This window comes from Pongo pygmaeus, chromosome 18, assembly GCF_028885625.2.
Source record: "Pongo pygmaeus isolate AG05252 chromosome 18, NHGRI_mPonPyg2-v2.0_pri, whole genome shotgun sequence".
NCBI lineage: Eukaryota > Metazoa > Chordata > Mammalia > Primates > Hominidae > Pongo > Pongo pygmaeus.
Window position 1 is genome coordinate 29,906,443 of NC_072391.2, and position 19,269 is coordinate 29,925,711.

Below are 19,269 nucleotides of genomic sequence, written 5' to 3' on the forward strand. Positions count from 1 at the left end.
CCAGGAAAGGCAAGGCCACGACACGGAGCCTCACACACAGGCTTGACAGGGGCTGCAGCAACTTCCCAGAACGGTTTATTCCAAAGCTGTGGACAGTGGACATTAAGACGAAAGAGGTGACTCGCGTGGAACCTGAAACACGGACGCCTCTCTTCCAAGAAAGGCTGTGGCAATCAGGCCACTCAAGGCAGCCAGCCCCTCAGCAGGGCACGATGGCTAATGCTGCCTGGACCGCAGGGACTTTTTGTTCGATTTCGAGACACCAGACTCCCTCTCCTTCTCAGGGTCAAAGACTTCTGTAGACAGAAAAGGCAGGAAAGACACAGTGAATGGAGGGGCTGGCGGCACAGGGGCACCAGCTCGAGCCAGCAGCTACGTCTCCTGTGCCAAGGACTGTCCTAGGTCTACAGCATCCTTCACTGCTAACCCTCCCCAGCCCGTGAGGAAGACAGAGTTAGCCCTAGTTCAGAAAGGAACAAACTGAGGGAGCTGTGGGCATGGCTTTCATGTCCCCCTCCTGAGAGGGCTGCCAGAGAGAGAGCCTTGTCTAGACGAAATGCTCATACGCGTTGGAATTTCTGCTGGGCTCTAGAAAGTCCTCTGGAACGGTGCACGTAGCTCAGCCTCTACTTCCTGCAGTGGCTTCTTCTAGGATTCAAGCTGCTAACACGGACCCCCACACACCCTGGAGCCCTTCAGGGCCCTGTCTCCAAGGGCTTCCCTGGTGCCAGGCCCTGCGTCCTGCTGGCCCAGCCCCTCCCACGAGAACCTCAGGGCCTACGCACTTGGGATCTCATGGGGCCAGTAGTCGTTGCAGTGGGGGCAGCGCGGTTCAGCATTCGACTGGAAGTACTTGGCCACGCAGGGTAAATGCATCCTGATCCCACAGGTTTCGCAGCTTTGACCCTGAAACAGGAAAGGCCAATGATGGTGGAGCTGGTGCACACCTCCGTGTTCTGCACACGTCCGTGTTCTGCAAACCTCCGGGGAAGCCACAAGGAAAATGGGCAGCAGGTGGCATCGTGTTATCTTCTGGGCCCCAGATTAATACTGAAAATAATCCCAAACGCTTTAGTGCAGTGGAGTCTTTTGTTTGCTTGCTTGTTTGTTGCAGTGGGTTTTACTAAACAATTCTGAACACATGAACGCAGTGACAGAAGCCGAGGGCTCCCAAACTCCCGCACTCAGATCCTGCAGGTGGTGTGTGGACAGCCACAGCTTTTCAGAAGCTTATTTGCTAATGTGGATCAAAAGCTTTCAAAAAATAAAAGTGCACTCTGTCCCAGAAACTCCGCCCAAGGAAATAATCACCAGGTGCCCAAGGATACAGGTGTACGAGGCCCATAAGAGCAATTGCAATTACAAACAGCTACAGCTGCAAAACGATAGAAACTGAAAGACACATCAATGTCCACGCTGGTTCAGCGGTTGCAAAGCCCTGCAAACCGGCGTTAAGACCACTCCAGAAAGCAGCAATCGACAAGAGACACTCACTACAAAACTGCCAAGATAATGCAGGTTGCACAGAACACTCAGCCTTCCTGAGAAAAATAAAGTAAGCGAGGGCCCTTGGACCCCAACAGCAGAACCAGGGAGGAGGGAGGCAGTGCGTCCCTGCGGGGCACAGTGGGGAGGTGTCCTGACACGTCCTGGGAGATGGCCTCTGCCAGCTCTTGTGGGAGGACGCGCCAGCAGTGCGGGAGGGCTGGGCCCAGAGCCAGGATTCCGGGAAGTACCTGTACAGAGCCCCGGGAGCCAAGGGCCCAGTGATGAGCTCCTGTGCCCTGCCCCGCGGGTACCTGGATGAGGAGGCTGTGACAGATATTGCAGATCTTCACTGCATCGGGGTACGTCTCCCGGATGTATTGCTCCATCTCCAGGATGGCCCGGCCGTGCAGGGTGAACTCCCCTTCCTTCTGCAGGGACACACAGGAGGTGGCCACCCTCAGCCAGGCCCTCTCCCCATTCACCACCTCTCTTCCCTCTGTGATCCCACAGCCCAGTGCTCAGGAAGACCCAAGGGTCTAGGCAGCTTTTCATCAATCCCAGCCAACGGGCATCAGCCACGTCCCCCTGGCAGAGCCTCAGCAAGGGAAACTGAGGCAAAGACCCACGACATGGAGGCGTGGCTCCCCGACACCCGCCTTTTCTCAGCATCTGCTGTGTCTTCAGACGTGACTGCTCTGTCTGCACAGCAGCCTCAAGGGAGGCAGTCACAGCCCTCCTGCAGATGAGGACGCTGAGGCCCACAAGGGGGTCAGTCTCCCCAGGGCGCAAACCCAAGCACCCACTGCTGCCATCCGCCACCCATCCCACTCCCAAAAAGCAGCATCCCTGGTGCCTCCCAGCACTTCTGCCTCCAACTGCAGTAGGGACCCTCAGAGATCACTTCCGGCCACATCACTTTACAGATGGAGCTGGAAGGAGTCCGGAGAGGGCAGACAGGCCCCATCACACTGTGGGCAGTGGAGCCTCCTATGGAAGCCAGGCCTCCTGGTTCCCACGCCAGGGTGCAGTCCACCCGTCATGCATCCTGAAAACCCTGGGAGAGCCCGGAAGCACATGAACAATGCAACTCCCCAGGCCGACCCTACTGCCAGGTCACAGGAGAAAGGCAGCACTGAGGGAGACCCAAGGCAGGCAAATGACACGGGACCCAGGACACGGACTCATGCAGGCTGATTCCAGTTTCTCCACAGTCAGCTCATGCATCGGATATGAACCACACCAAGAGATGACGTCACTGATGCCTGCGAGTCACCTGAGTGCTCAACTGCCTTTTCTGTTATTTTCTAATTTTTAGAAGCAAGAGCTGTCACTCCCATTTTTTTTTTTTTTTTTTTTTTTGAGACAGAGTTTTGCTCTTGTTGCCCAGGGTGGAATGCAATGGCATGATCTTGGCTCAATGCAACTTCCGCATCCCGGGTTCAAGCAATTCTCCTGCCTCAGCCTCCTGAGTAGCTGGGCTTACAGGTGTGAGCCACCACACCTGGCTAATTTTGTATTTTTAGTAGAGACGGGGTTTCGCCATGTTAGCCAGGCTGGTCTTGAACTCCCGACCTCAGGTGATCCACCCACCTCGGCCTTCCAAAGTGCTGGGATTGCAGGCATGAGCCACTGCACCCAGCCCACTCCCGTTTCTGACAGGTAGAACCCCCAACCCATTCCCACCTTCACCCCCACAGTGCAGTGTGGAGGGGGTGTGCTTGTGTAATCTGGGCTCGCAATGCGTTCACTCTGGAACACCAGTAGAGGGGCTGGGTGAGCACAGGAAGGAAGGCAGGGCAGAAGCGTGGGGTTGGGGCATGGACAGCCGCTGCGGGAGCAGTGGAGGGAGGCCGGGGCACCAGGCGCTTGTGCCCTGCACCGTGGCTGTTGCTGGTGCACAGGGGCTTTGTGTCATCCAAGTGCTGTGGACAATGGGAGCATGTGACCAGCCCCAAGGCTGTCCTCGGTCCTCGGTCCTATGGCTGTTACCTTCCCCCAAAGTTCCCAAATCCATCACGGCACCCCACCTCCCTGGCCACCGCCCCTCTTCCAGCCTCCCCTCCAGATCCATCACGGCACCCCACATCCCCAGCCACCACCCATTTCCTCCCTCCTCCAGATCCATCATGGCACCCCACCTCTCCAGCCCCCACCCTCTTCCACCCTCCCCTCCAGATCCATCATGGCACCCCACACCCCCAACCACTGCCCTCTTCCGCCCTCCCCTCCAGATCCATCGTGGCACCCCACCTCCCTGGCCACCGCCCTCTTCCACCCTCCTCCAGATCCGTCATGGCACCCCACCTCTCCAGCCCCCACCCTCTTCCACCCTCCCCTCCAGATCCATCATGGCACCCCACATCCCCGACTACGCCCTCTTCCACCCTCCCCTACAGATCCATCATGGCAACCCACCTCCCCGGCCTCCACCCTCTTCCACCCTCCCCTGCTCCTGCTGCTCTCTGAGCCCACTCTCCTCCAGCAACGCTCTCGCTACAAAACAAGCCTGGCCCTATCACTCCCACCTCACCCCCACCCCAGGGCTTCCCACCACCCTTAGGTCCAAGAGCCAAGCCCCTAATGCGCGTATCTCCCGGGCTGCCCTCGTCTGCTCGCCTCAGCAATCTTTGTGCTCAGATCGCCCTGGCCGTAGCTTCTTGAGTGCACCTGCTGGCCACAGGGCCACTGCCGGGCTGATGATCCTCCCACCCCAGGCTCCAGGCAACTCCCACACAGCCTTCAGCTCAAGTGTCACTTCCTCAGCAGCTGAGGGCCGGTTCCTCTGGGACAGCTGTCATATAGCCATGTTTCCTTTCCATCTGTACCAGGACTACAGTGAGATGACCGTCTCACTGATCCCGGGCTCCCCCTCCAGACCATGGCCCCATGGGAGCGGCCACCAGCTCTGGTTGTGCTCACTCCTGTGGCCACAGCACCTGCTATGGGGCCCAGCACTTGGCAGGCCCGTGATAAACACCCACGGGAAGATGAAGTAGACCTTGCACTGATCCCAAAGGAATGCCTGACACTGAGCAAGTTCAAACTCAGACTGAGGCAGGAGCTCCATTTATTTTTTACATATTTATTTGAGACAGAGTTTCATTCTTGTTGCCCAGGCTAGATCATGCAATGGCACGATCTCAGCTCACTGCAACCTCCGCCTCCAGGGTTCAAGCGATTCTTCTGCCTCAGCCTCCCGAGTAGCTGGGATTACAGGTGCCCGCCACCACACCCAGCTAACTTTTTTATATTTTTAGTAGAGACAGGGTTTCACCATGTCGGCCAGCCTGGTCTCAAACTCCTGACTTCAAGTGATCTACCTGCCTTGGCCTCCCAAAGTGCTGGAATTACAGGTTTGAGCCACTGCACCCAGCCAAGCTGCATTTACCGAACACCTGCTATGCGCCTGAGACTGCACCCAAGGCTCACCATTCGTGACCCACTCAGTCCTCTGCGGGCCCATCAGGGGAGGGGCAGGAGGGGTGCCTTAGCCCTCAAAGATGACGACAGCCCAGGTGATCTCCCAGGCGCCTCGCCACAACACTCGGAAGTCAGGACCTCGTGTAGGGAGCAGTCCTGGGGTGTATGGAGGCACGCCCATCAGCAGACGCCCAGCTCCCATGAGCCGCGCTTGCTCTCAGGCCTCCCCGCTGACCCCAACCACCTACCACCCCTGGGCCTTCTCCTGGACCGGCAGCTGCCTCAGCACCTCCATGCTGGGCCAGTCTCGCACAGGACTGGCTGTCCAGGAGTGACGTGTCCTTGGGGTGGTATGACCACCTGGAAGGGCCTTGTCAGTGGGCCCCTGGCTATTTCTGTGGGAAACCCTGTGTCTGAGAGGCCAAGGATCAGACACTGCCATGTGGTCTCTCTGATCGAGGTGCTACCCTAGGAAGACCTGTCCTGGGTAAGTGAGCACCCGCCCCGGTTCTCAGCGGTTCCTCCAGAGTGCCGCAGACCTCAGGGCAACCCTTACCAGGCCATGTAGGTCAGAGAGCACTGGACCCTCACAGAAAACACCTGGAGCTGGCAATGCCCCCATCCTGCAGATGAGGAAACAGTCTCCGCAATGAGAAGCTGCTCACCACAGGCGGCGGAGGAACCTGGAGGAGTCTCACCACACAGCCCCTGCCACATTAGCTTTGTTCCTTCATCCTCCTGAGGGCCCCAGCAGGCCAGGCCGTCAACAAGAAGCCTCTCTAGGGCGACTGCCCAGCGCCAGTGCTGAGGGCCCCCTGCTACTTCTGCAGCGCTCCTGCAGGTGGCAGCTCCCGGATCCTCTGTCCACCCTCCCTGGAGCTCAGAGGCGCCCTGCAGAAGGTGGTGCCAGCACTACCACCGAACTGAGAAAGGCATAGAGTACAAGCGCCTGCAGCCACAGCTCACCCCCACAGACTCCAGGGCGGGGCCTCTTCTATCCACCACCGCCCTCTCCAGACACCAAGGGCAGACAAAGGGCAAGTCAAACCATAAAGATGGGAGCATGCCCTACAAGCCATGCACAATGGTGGCGGCATGTGCTAGGCACGGTGCTCTTGGGTGCAAAGCAGGGTGCAAAGTGTTGTGAACTGGGATGTTGGGGCACTCGGCTCTAGGGTCTGGGATAACAGGTGACTTCAGTGGGTTTCTTTATGCATCTCAACATGTTCTAATCCTCCTGTAATGAGCAGATATTTCCTGTAACATTTTTTGTAAGTTTTAAACTCTGTTCCTCTGCAACTTCATCCACCTGTCCAGTCATCCATTCAGCAAGCATTTATTGAGCACTTGAGGTACCAGGCACTGCATTCTGCAATGGGGACCAGCCATGAAGAGGTCATAACCCCTACCCTTAAAAAGCTTGGCCTGTCGCCGGGCACGGTGGCTCACGCCTGTAATCCCAGCACTTTGAGAGGCTGAGGCAGGCAGATCACCTGAGGTCAGGAGTTCGAGACCAGCCTGGTCAACATGGAGAAACCCCGTCTCTACTAAAAATAGAAAAATTAGCCGGGCGTGGTGGTGCATGCTTGTGATCCCAGCTACTTGGGAGGCTGAGGCAGGAGAATCGCTTCAACCCAGGAAGTTGAGGTTGCAGTGAGCCAAGATTGCACCATTGCACTCCAGCCTGGGCAACAAGAGCAAAACTCCATCTAAAAAAAAAAAAAACTTGGCCTGAAGACGGGCTGCACGACAAGCGAGAATGGTCAGTTATAACCTGAGTAGCCCTAGAACATTCCCTAGTGCCAAATACAGCCCGGAGGGCAAGAACAACTGTGACAAAGCCATTGATGGGAGCTGCAGTCCCCAAACCGGGGCCTGAACTCGGCCCTGCCACTCTCAGGGTGTCCGACGTCATCCAGACCCCTGAGCTGTCAGCTAAAAACTAAGCTATGGAGCCACTGCAAGGCAGCAGGCAGCCTCCAAGACATGACATACAGGAACGTGCCCAGCAGATCCTGCACTCACCAGGAGCTCCCAGCCCTGCCCTCACCCCGTGACCTCTCCACCCTTTCTTCCCATCAGGTACCCCAGGAACTGAATTCGGGTCAGGTTCCTGGGACAGGCCCACCCTAAATAGAAATCATTAACTCAGAACACAAACTTCCCCAACCCAGACGCAAGCCTTCCTGAAAAGGAAGCGGAGAATCGCTGCAGCCACAAACAGCAGCCTCTGGCCACGAGTCCGACCACCAAGTGAGGACGCGGGGACCCGGCGTGAGCGCGTCCTCAACACACATGGGCACGAGCACCTGGGAGGCACAGCTGTGGTCAACTCGGCAAACACTGAGCTGTTGAAAACAGGGGTGCCTTTTGTGGAAAAAGAACTGAAACGTGTTCTGCTCCATTCAGCAGGACTAGACATGGGGGTGGGGGCAACATCTAGAAACTGGAGCTGCAGTGGGGCCTGTCCCAGATGTCACAGCTCCTTTCCTGAAGCAGGTCTGTGCCTCTTCTAAGCACCGGCCCTGAGGAACTCACTGCTGACAAAAACAACAGTGGTAACGTCACCAATTCCTCTGCCGCCTCCCCCGCGAGCCAGCCAGCCCAGCACCGAGCACATTACTGTGAGGTCCCATTCCTGCTCCTGACACACCCAGCCCCGAAGGGGAAACGACGACTCCCCTCTTACAGGGAACATGAGGTCACCTGGCTCAGGGTTCAGACCCGGGTTAGATGTTAGAGCCACATTCTCAGCCACAGAACTGCCCTGCCTTGCAGTCTGTTGGCTAGAGGCTTGATCCTGGGGCCCAAATCCCTGGGTGCGGCTCCTGGCTCTGCCATTCTGGCTGTGGCATCCTGAACACATCATCTGGGTGAATGGGGAGTGGGAGGCAGGAGGAGTGAGGCCCAAGTCCTCCCCACAGGGTCACTGCTGGAATGCATGAAAGCAGGTAAGGGATCCAAGAAGGCCGGGCTCCACAGACATCAGTTGGCTACAAGTACGAGTTTGGAGAAAAAACTGTTATTCACTTGAAAAAGTGAACCAGGCTGGGAAAACCATGAGACAGTACCTCAATCAGCCACTTGTTTTGGACAAACTTCTGCAGCACCTGCTCTGCTTCCTTCTTCCTCATCTTCTTGCCTTTAAGTTGATCAACCAGGTTCAAAATGTTTGTGGAAGACCCAAAGCCGGTTTCTGAGTCAATAATCAGTTCCAGCTGGAAGAAAGAGCAGGTATCATGCTCATCTATTAAAATGGCAAAAATAACTTTTAAATGGTAATACCAAGTCTGGCAGGGGCGCAGTAAAACCACTCAGATCACAGGCAGAACTGTACACTGGCATGGTATTCCGGGAAAACAATTTAATATGCATCAAGAGCCAGGACTGTGCTCAGTTCTTTTGACTCAGAGGTCACTTCTATAACATCCTCCCAAATAAATGATCTTAACATCCCCAAATCAAAGAGGGTCGCCTTGCCTCACGGCTGGCCTTGGAGGCAGTGAGAGAGAGACACGGCAGGCAGGAACCGCTGCGGAAGACAAGTTCCTGCACACGCAGGTGTGTGCTCAGCTCAGCACCTGCTCCTCAACCTTGGTGGCTAATAATCCCCAGGAGAAGATCTAAAAGGAATGATTCCAACGGCTGGTTCTCAGAGATTTGAATTCAACAGATCGCGAGTGGCGCTGAAATGTCTGAATTATTTTTCACCTCTGCAGTTATTATCATTGCATCTAGGCCTGAGAACCACTCTTAGCCATGTGTTTGACCAGAAGGCTGAGCAAATAGCTCTGAAGCCTGGTAGAACAGTGCCTCTCAAATGTGCACGTGCAAATGATTCAGTGGGCACCTGGCTAAAATGCAGATTCAGACTCAGCAGTCTAGAGTGGAGACTGGGACCGGGCCTTTCTAACAAGCTCCCAGGCGATGCTGCTGCTGCTGCCTTTCCCAGATGGCACTTGGAGCAGCCAGGCAGGAACGCCTGTTACTGCCAGTGAAGCCCTGCTCTTGCCCATCCAGTTGGGGCTCACACCTGGCCCAGCACTTCCTTCCCAGGCCAGCCATGGGGACCCCCTGACAGCTGTGAGTTCCAGATGGGTAGACAGTGACATCTCCCTGCAAAGCCTTTTCTCAGACGGCAATGGTGGCCCATGTCCCCCCAGTGATCCTTGAACACTGCAGTTGCCACTTCTAATGACGGAGACAGAACTTTCCCATAAGAAGCCTAGCCAATGGGCAATGGGGATTACTCTACTTACAGCCTTTCTGAACAAATCCAGTTCATTCTCTGCAAAATCTGTAGCCATTTTGGAAATTGAAGTTGTAGCAAGATTCACCTAAGAAATAAGTCAGCATGACAGTCAGGCTGTGCTCTTTGCATGTTGGTTAACGTGTCGCTGGCTCTCCCTCCCTCCCCTCCTCCATCTCTGGCCAGTCACTGAGCTCCTGTATCCAGGCACTGCGGGCCGCAGGGATGGATCTGTAACCAGGCATATATTATAGACTTTATTCTTTAGCTCAGTCAACATGCTGGACCCTCAGAAGTTTCAGAACTCCAAAGGGTGTGCAGTATTTTCCAAACTCAGATACATCTGGGAGATTTGTCTGCATGTTAATGGAGCTTCAAATGCAAAAAAAGCACTGAGAAGTCCGATAGCAAGGAAATCTGCTTTGCCACGTCTGACCAGCATTTCTACAGTTCTTTGACTGTGTAATGTTTTTTTCCAGGGAATTGAGTTTGGGAAACCCTGGACTAGAGTGCCCCTTTCTGAGTGTGAGCCTGGCTGGGAGCAGCCAGATGTCCTCTGACCAGCTGAGGTGTCTCCTAGCCAGGGATGGGGCATGTCAGCTTCCCACTCCTGTATTTCACCCTGGCTGTATTTCACTCCTGGCTCTGCCATTCTGGCTGTGGCATCCTGAACACATCATGTGGGTGAACAGGGAGTCGGCGGCAGGAGGGGTGAGGCCCAAGTCCCTACCTGTGAGTAAATCTGAAAACCACTGAAGGCCCCACCCACATGGGTGCAATCCTCGACACTCCTACACAGTTTCTTTTCATAGCTTCTAAGTCTTATTCTAAATAAAAAGCCATTTTCTCCCTTTATTCCTAATATTCTATACATTTGGAGTAACTTCTTTGCAAAGAACTGTCCAAAAGAGAAATCAAACCAAAGCAAACACAGGCTGCCTGGGCCCTGTTCCAGCTCCTCAAAAATGCCACTAGAGGGCTCTGCCGGGCACTCACCAACGCATAAATGGGTCTCCCGTCATCTTCCGTGACTCCTCTCTTTATCTCAATATACAAGGACTCCAAGACACTGTTAATGTTGTTGATGAAGTCCTCCAACTTATCTACGGTGGCATTGCCTGGAAATAAACAGACCAAAAAAAGGGAGGTGACCAGGGGCCTCATCAAAAATACGTAGCTTGCTTTAATCATTCCATCCCATCTCAACACAGGGGACAGCAACCCCAGACACGGGTGGAGGCTGCAGCCTCTTGGGTGAATGCCAATGCTGCGTGGCTTCTTTCTTCCTGGAGTACTTGGAAGACAAACAGACAACAGATGGAGGGCGTTGTGAGGCAGGAGGGCCGGGGAGATGCTATCTGCAACCACGGAGGCTGCCGTGGGCTTCCTGTCTTTGCTCGCTGCCTCCTGATGAGAGTCCCGATCAGCACCTTCAGCGCATTACTCAATGATGTGCTCAGAGCCTGCATGAGCTCCCGCTGCACACACATCCCATCCCATCTCAGCCGTCCCCAGTGCCCCGCGAGAGGCCTCTGTCCCTGTACGTCCCCACACGTCTCAGGTGGAGCTTTATTCCTTTCTCTTTTTATTCAATGTCTGGTTATCCTCACTTACATGCCAGGCTTGTGCTGGGTCCTGGGCTGGAACAGTAAGAATAACAACAAACGGGGTGAGAAGGGTGCTTGCAGCGAGCCCTCAGCATGGAGAGGCCCTGTCCTGGGCACCTTTTGTCGTCATGAATCCACCCTCCAGCAGCTCTCTGGGCACAGGGGAAGAGGCTGAGACGCAGAGAGGTGAACTGACTCGCCCAGAGTTGCACCACAAGGCCGGGGCTTTGACCTCTCTGTCGCCCACCTCCCCTGGCCCTGCCAGCAGGATGCTCACAGCCCAGGGGCCACCATCCAGGTCCATCAGTCTGAGAAGGGGCACCCACAGTATTGCCGGGGGCTCAGCTGAGGAGGACAGAGAGGCTGCGGTGAGGACGGGAGCCTGTGGCCGGGGACAGCAGGGCCTTTCTCCTGCGGCACCAGGAAGCCTCTCAGCACTGGAAGCAGTGGAAGAACATGGCCAGCATTGTGTCCCTTTTATGCTGTGAAACTTTTTTTTTTTTTTGAGACAGAGTCTCGCTCTCGCCCAGGCTGGAGTGCAGTAGCACAACCTTGGCTCACTGCAACCTCCACCTCCTGGGTTCAAGCAATTCTCCTGCCTTAGCCTCCCGAGGAGTTGAGATTACAGGCATGCACCACCACACCCAGCTAATTTTTGTATTTTTAGTAGAGATGGGGTTTTACCATGTTGGCCAGGCTGGTCTCGATCTCCTGACCTCAAGTGTTCTGCCCACCTCTGCCTCCCAAAGTGCTGGGATTATAGGCGTGAGCCACCACGCCCAGCTTGTCCTGCAAAACTTTTTAAAGCAAGAGTATGTATTATTGTTTTCACTGTTTTTATGTATTAAAATAAATAATTTCAAAAGATTCATGCCTTAGAAAATCATTCTGGAAAGAAAACTGCAAGAAAAAACAGACAATATGATACATTTATGTGTGAAACAAAAATAGAACCAATGAAACAGTCCCACAGGAAAAGGCCCAGCAGGTTACCCACTGGACTGACGACCAAGGCCGTCGCCAGGAAGGGACTAAACGAAGGGTCATCACAGGGCACTTGTGCTGTATGTCTGTGTTTGACTTCTTATAGACAGAGGCATTTCTAAGCTACCCGTACAACTCAAGATTCATAAAGTTAAAAAAAAAAAAAACAGAAGATCATGCTGGTGACAATGGAGGACGTGGCCATGTGAAAGAGTCAAGGAAAACCCAGGCCAATGAGCTCTGTCAGAGGATCAGACTGTGGGGCCCAGAAAAGCTGAGAACAAAGCCCAGGGCAGTGATATTAATGGGCCATGCTCAGCGAGGAGCTAATCTTCCATTTCAGTAAAGTTTTTAAAATACAGTTTAAATTAAAAAGTAGTCATAATAAGTGGGTGGAACATGGGCGTGGTGAGATCATAACATATGACAATGACATCTGGCCTCCGCGGCTGGAGAGCAGGCATCAGGAGGGAGGCATGGCCTGACTTCCTGCCTCCAATCCCCTGCTCACGGGCCCCTCCTTTCTGAAAAGCTCTCTTCCACTGCTGCAGCCATCTCGGATGGCCTGTTTTTCCAGGAAATGTTCTTTTCTGCCCCCAGTGCTGTCTTCCTCTTCCATACCATGCAAGGCAGCTCTTTGCTGGCGTGGGAGCCAAGCTGTTCCGTACCTGCCTGTGCCGGTGACTCGGCCAGACACACTTTTCCACCCCCAAGGGGAGCCAACGCTGGGCAGCTCAGGTGAAAGAGGCCCAGACATCAAAAAGCCTCGTTCAGTACGGAGTGAGTGACAGGAACCCTGTCCACCCAGTGTGACACTGGGGCAAGTCCCACCTCTCTCTGAAAGTGACAACTCACATTTTCCACTAACGAGGCCCCTCCTGGGTGTCACTGAGAACAATGTGCCCTGTGGGCAGATGAGAAGCATTCTGATCTATTGGACTTTCCAGACACCCCGTTGCAGGGAGGGAGCCAGCAGCCCTCTCTGCCCTTCCCCTCTCCACACCGCCTCTGGTTTGGCGTCCGGCCTCATTTTTCAGAAACCATGAATGTTTTGCTGTATTTTCATCTGACCAACCACTTCCTCCTACTGTACTCGCTCACTGCACACACCAGCCACTGCTTGGGCGCTCCCGTTCTCTCCGCTATCGCCCTCCTTCCTTCCACACGCTTCCTGCGTCAGGGTCACGTCCACGATCTCCATCGCTCACCCTGTAACTGTTTCTCACGGAGGCCCCGCGCCCTTGCAGCTCCTCTTAATCGTGACCTGAGAAGAAACTTCTCTTACGCTCAGCACCCCCAAACCCTTCAACTGACTCCTTTCAGCAGCAACAGAGGTGGCGTGGTGGCATGGGGCCAGAAGCAGTGGTGTGGGCTCCAGCCCATCCTGCCCTCCCGCTCTGTGGGGCCCCGCGTGAGCCTCTCCCCCACTTCTCATCTCTAACAGCCACACACAGTCTCGCCTCCAGCCTCTCCCATGTCCAGTACCCTCTTCCCTCCCGCCACTCTACCACCACCCCTGGCCTCCTGATCCTCTGGTGGCCTCCCGTACAGGCCTTCCCCGACCAGATAAGCTGCATTGCCCAGCTCTGTCCTCCCACGGCTCCGGCACTTCCTTCCTCATCATATGGCGCTGGCGCTCCAGTTACTGTGCCCAGCCACCCCGAGACAGCAGTCAGCTGGTGACGCCTGCCAGCCCAGCAGCCATGTCCCTCCCTAACGAGACCTTCGCCTTTTTTCTTTCTTTTTTTTTTTCACAATTGTCTTTCCCTTACATTTGCGGTTTTGGTGAGAGAATAATTCCAGGTACGATATTCAGGGAACCAGAAAGCAGAAAGCTGAAGGGACCAGAGATTAGGGCAGCCAGGAGTAGACAGAGAACCCCTATCAGCCAGACCCTCTCCCAATCTGAGCAAGGGACAAAAGGAAGCTTGGAGGTGGCTCCAGCCCAGAAGCTACAGAGGGCCAGCTGCTCTGGCCATGCGGTGATGCCATGCTTCCTGCCTATCCCCGACTGTGCACCTGGCCACCAATCCACCAATGAGTCCTATGTGTCCCTCCCCCAATAGCATCCCAACACTTTTTTTTTTTTTTTTTTTTTGAGATGAAGTGTCACTCCATCGCCCAGGCTGGAGTGCAGTGGCACAATCTCAGCTCACAGCAATCTCCACCTCCCAGGTTCAAGCGATCCTCCTGCCTCAGCCTCCCCAGGCACTGGGACTACAGGTGTTTCACCACCACACCTGGCTAATTTTTTGTATTTTTAGTAGATATGGGATTTCACTATGTTGGCTGGGCTGGTCTCAAACTCCTGACCTCAAGTGATCTGCCCACCTCAGCCTCCCAAAGTGTTGGGATTACAGGCATGAGCCACCGGGCCCGGCCCTGACACGTTCCTTTCTAAGTTGACCAGAACTGGGGTCTCTCTTGCTTGCTCCCAAGATCCTTACGATGTCCACTAAGCGCTAAGGTTGCACCAGATCGCTGCTTCCCAGCCTCAGGTCTTCAGGACAGCTAATGTCCACAGCTCTGCCCCTGCTCTCTCCCCTGATCCTGGAGCCCTGGTGGAGAAGCTACAGTTTGCCAATCTGTAGGGAAACACTAGGCTAAAGGCATGTCTGAGGATCCTGTTGAGCTCAATATTCTACGAGCCCATGGTCATGATAAAGAGTGTGGAATAAAGTCCGTATCGTGGGATTCTGAGACAACTACTTTCAGTCTTAGAAATACCACTTTGAAGACTTAGGAGCTAATTAACAACACCACTCCTTTTCAGAATCCAGAACCAACTGAAGAAAAAGACACACCCTTCAGTAAATATCAAAACATCAGGTTTTCTGTAGGTAGAGCTGGATCAGAGGCTGCTTCTCTGCACACCACCAACCTCCAGTCAGTGATATGGGAGGCCCTGGCCCTAGCACAGATGTCTCCTCTAGAGGGAAAGAGATACCCTAGCCAGGACAACCAGCAACATGTCTGAATCAAGCAAGTTGAACCTCTAAACCTCTAAACACAGTGCCACCTGTGTTTTCTCTACTTGGAAGAGGCAGGGTGTGTCTGGATTTCTTAAGGGCTGTAGTAAAGTAGCTCATGTTAGGCTAAAATCAAGGGGCCCGCAAATGTGTGGCTATGATTCACCTTATTATGTGCCAGCACTATGCATTCACATGGTTCATTTCATCATGACAATAACAGTAACTCCATAAGGTGAAATCACTAATATCATCTGTATATACAGGAGGCTTGGAGAGGTTAACAACTTGCTCATAGTTTCCGTAACTTAGAAGGAAATGGAGCCCAGGCTTGCCCGACCCCAGATCCTAAGCTCCCAGGCACTAAGCCCCATAGGCTCCACAGAGCAAGCCTGAGGACATCCTCTATAACCAGACCCCACCGTCATCTCGTCTACACCCTCCTGCACCTGCCCTGTGCTTCAGAGTCACCGAGAGAGACTGGGCCAACAGGGAAGGATGGAAGGCATCTGGGCACCTGATTAGGACACCAGAGGTGGTACCCAAAGAGGAGCTGCACTCACAGAGGAGACGCATCGGATCAGCCCAGCCTGGCCCAGCCCAGCATTCATCATCCCCTCAGCCCAGCCCAGCCCAGCATCCATCATCCCCTCAACCCAGCTCAGCCCAGCATCCCTCATCCCCTTGGCCCAGCCCTGAGCACTGGGCCAGGTCCAGGGTGCAGGGACAGCATGCAGGGCAGCAAGGGCAGCTGAGGAAAACAAAGACCCTGGAGCGGACAGAGCCACTCTTCCTTTAGCAGGAAATGCCCGTCAGTGGTGGCAATTGAAAACGGGCCTCCAGGCAAGTGACAAGCACTGAACAAAACAGGACACTTCTCCCCTAAGGAGGAGGGTTGGCTCAAGTCATCTGGAGAGATTTTTTTTTTTTTGGACTAATTCTGTATACAGTTTCTCCTTTTCTTTTAAAATTCAATTTTAAGGCCAGGTGTGGTGGCTTACACCTGTAATCACAGTACTTTGGAAGGCCAAGACAGGAGGATCGTTTGAGGCCAGGAGTTCAAGACAAGCCTGAGCAACGGATCAAGAGCTCATCTCTACAAAAAAATTTAAAAATCAGCCAGGCATGGTGGCATGTGGCTGTAGTCTCAGCTACTTGGGAGGCTGAGGCAGGAGGATAGCTTGAGCCCAGGAGTTGGAGACTGCAATGAGCTATGATCACATCACTGCATTCTAGCCTGGGTGACACAGCTAGGCCATCTCTCAAAAAATAAAAGAAATGATTAAGTTACATTGGAATGTAATGTTACCAATGAGCCTCTTCTTGCTATAGCAGGGTACCTGCTTCCCAGAGGCTACTGGAACCTAGGATTCACTGTGCACTTGGGCAACAGGAAATTGGGAAGTCTACTGCCCTGACCTCTGACCAACAAATAGTTTTGTTCTAAGCTAGGCAATAAAAATATAAAATGTTATTTTTAGGCAGAGGAAATAACAGCCAAAAATAAGACTCCAAGGGCCCAAGCCACTGTGAGCCAACTTACCCTCTGACAGCCCTCCTGACAGACAGGGTGGACAGGTGGTCCTGCTAGCACAGCACTGAGGACAGGGCAAGGCAGGTCCTAGATGAGACGGGGGTGCAGGAGTGGAGCTGGCCCAAAAGAGCAGACCCTGGGCTGAGAAGAAGGAAGGGCTGGTGGGCAGGACACGGGGCTGGGGAGGTTTGTGAGGGGCCGCAGGATTTCACCTCTCAGCCTGTAGCTCTCATCTTTCCCCCAACCACCTGGGGAAAAAGATTATCTGGACGTTCAGGCATGCAGATGCAAAGATGAGAACTGCCATGGGCACTCCGAGCATGGCCAGTGAACAATGCTGGGAAGAGCAGGGTGGAAGGAGAGTGGCTGGTCCGTGGTAGATCACTTAAAGACAAACCGTCCTCTCCATCGGTGCACCAGCTCATTCACTACACGCTGCGGCGCCGCTCCTCACCTCTCAGCAGACCCTCAGCAACCACTGCAGAGGCGAGCCAGAAAGGATCGCTGCTTCTCTTTCTCAGAGGTCAGAGAGATGAAGGACATACCTAAGACGGGACAGGAAGTGACAAAGTCCAGACCAGAAACCAGATGTCTGGCCATTAGCTGGATGCAATCACGAAAGGATGTGGGCATTCATCAGAAAAAAATTCTTACATATACATGCAATGATGTTGAGAATACCTCAAAATAACGTGGGTAAGCAGGTACAAACATAAAACAAGATCAGTCCTGCGTTCATCATCGGAACTGAGTGATGGCACACAGGGCTTCACTGCATCAGTCTCTCCACTTTTCTGTTTGACTTTTTCCATAATAAAATGTTGTAAAAATACTTCAGTGCTCAACAATCATATAACTTGACTCCTTGACCCTCAAGAATCTCAATCTAAAGAGAAAAATGAGTGTCGTGTGACAAGGTAGATTAGCTCAGCACTCTGACTGTAGAGAAGAAATAGGATTTTAATAACGTACGGTTTTAAAACCTATTGTTCTGAGATCTGTACACAGAGTTCTTTTCTTCTTAAACTCAAGAAGTTTATTACAATCAGAAGTTTATTACAATCAGAAAGTCTGCTCTTTAGCCTCACTCAAATGACAGAGCATAAAACTTATTTTATGTTACTGGGCACAGTACCTGCATCTCAGCTGCATGCATTTATGGTACTAAAACCTATGACACCACTGCAGGAGTGGTGATGGGGACATCCACTTGCTGTCCCTATCTATGCAGCATCTATGAGACCTTCCCCTGGCTGGAGGTCTATCAGTCAGGACTCCCACTGGCAATAAAGCAGTGCCCACTGGTTTATCACGGTAAAGTTCTGGATCATAATGGAAATCGTCATGAGAAACATAAACTACTATATATTTTGCTACTGATGCTGTTCATACACATTTCATCTTAATCACACCCACTGAAAACAGTTGGTCCATCTATCCTTGAGATGAGTGGCAGCTCTTACACCTTCTGTGGCGCTCTGGTCCCCACCCCTACCCATGCAGGAGCCCTCACAGAGCTGATACAGGGGCTCTGCAGGGGACCGGAGAGGAGGCTTCCGGTCACCCCAGCCCCTGAAACCAGAGCAGTTCTTCCTGATCCTTGTTGGGTAAGTTTCCCCCTGCTCAGATTGCACTGAGCGAAGTGAAAATGGACAAATCCGATGCCTACAGAGGCAGGCAGGAAGCACAGCTGCAGACAGCTGTGGGCACAGCAGGGAGCTGGCGGCATGCGTTCTACCAAAGAAGGCAGCACTGCTCTGCTCCAGCCAAGTGCCCGAGCTTTGGGTGTTTACACAGAATCTCCTGGCGGTTGTTTTCTGTTTAACCTGGTAATTCTTAAAAATTACAAACACTATAGTGCAAACAAACAATGCCTGTAAGTTATATACCGCTGACAGTTCACCGTCTCCCAATTCCGATGTGGGCGGGAAACCTGCTGTCATGAGACACGGTGATTAACGAGGTCACTCTGTTCCCTGACCCACCAGCTAAGCAGTTACTATTTCTCTCACAGGCTGGACTGTGAGCAGCTCAAAGGAATGGACCGTGTTACACTCATTCTTCTGAGAGACTGAACATACGAACGGCCAATGGGCTGCAGCCAATGGCCAGACCACGTATAAAAGCAGAACTCCAACCCAAAATCTACATCAACCTGCCCAGAAAGCCAGCCCACCACCTCTAAGTCAGACCTGCAGGAAGCCAGGCCAGTCCCCTAGCAACCAGTCCAGAAGCCAAAACTAACCCACAATCATGGCCCAAAAGGACCAAGGCAGGATCAGTAACTGATACTACCCTAATTGATTTTATTTTATATTTTAGAGATGGGGTCTCGCTCTGTCATCTAGGCTGGAGAGCACTGGTGCAATCATAGCTCACTACAGCCTCGAACTCCTGGGCTCAAGTGATCCCCCGACCTCAGTCTCCCCAGTAACTGAGACTACAAGCACGAGCCACTATGCTCAGCTAACTTTGTTTTCTTCTGCAGACCCTGAGGTCTCGCAATGTTGCCCAGGCTGGTCTCAAACTCCTAGCCTCAAGTGTTCCTCCCGCCTCAGCCTCCCAAGTAGCTGGGACTACAGGCATGTACCACCATGCTCGCCAGCTTCCTTAATTTTTATCCCTGTTTCTAAGCGACAACAAACCAGAGAAAGCCACATATGCACTTCTAACCAATCACACAGGACGCCCCACTTCTGGTTAGCTGTCTCCACCTTGCCCTGGCCGGCAGCCTCCACTCAGGGCACACCTGAAGCCTCCCCACTCCTCTGCCTACCTGGAGTCTCTGCTAAACCCAAGTGGAGGCTGCCTCCCTTGCTGGAGCAAGCTCTAAATAAGCAGCCGCTGCCTGTTCTGCTGCCTGGTCTCCGTTTGTGTTCACACTTTATCCGTGAAGGACTCAATTTGGTGCCCATTCTGGGCTAAGCAGGGGCTAAGAAGTGGCTGGTATGAAGACGGCTGACTGGAGTAGCTCTGACAGGCGCACGCCCTTCCCTTTCCCCACTCACTACAGTCTGA

At 53.4% G+C, this 19,269-nt stretch overlaps 1 protein-coding gene across 4 annotated transcripts in view; it reads right to left on the reverse strand.

Moving 5' to 3' along the window:
* Nucleotides 1-53: 53 nt before the first annotated feature.
* The window catches only part of NSMCE1 (NSE1 homolog, SMC5-SMC6 complex component), a 43,598-nt gene continuing 24,382 nt past the window's right edge, over nucleotides 54-19,269 (reverse strand). For 2 of the 4 annotated variants that reach the window (XM_054452698.2, XM_054452699.2), the window contains exons 3-8: nucleotides 10,154-10,275; nucleotides 9,168-9,245; nucleotides 7,980-8,126; nucleotides 1,737-1,916; nucleotides 786-906; nucleotides 54-296 (exon numbers count right to left, since the gene is read on the reverse strand). In XM_054452698.2, the coding sequence (XP_054308673.1) occupies nucleotides 217-296; nucleotides 786-906; nucleotides 1,737-1,916; nucleotides 7,980-8,126; nucleotides 9,168-9,245; nucleotides 10,154-10,275 (728 nt within the window). In that variant the 3' untranslated portion in view covers nucleotides 54-216. The remainder of the gene's footprint in view (nucleotides 297-785; nucleotides 907-1,736; nucleotides 1,917-7,979; nucleotides 8,127-9,167; nucleotides 9,246-10,153; nucleotides 10,276-19,269) is intronic. The other 2 variants (XM_054452700.2, XM_054452701.2) reach the window with 1 other exon arrangement.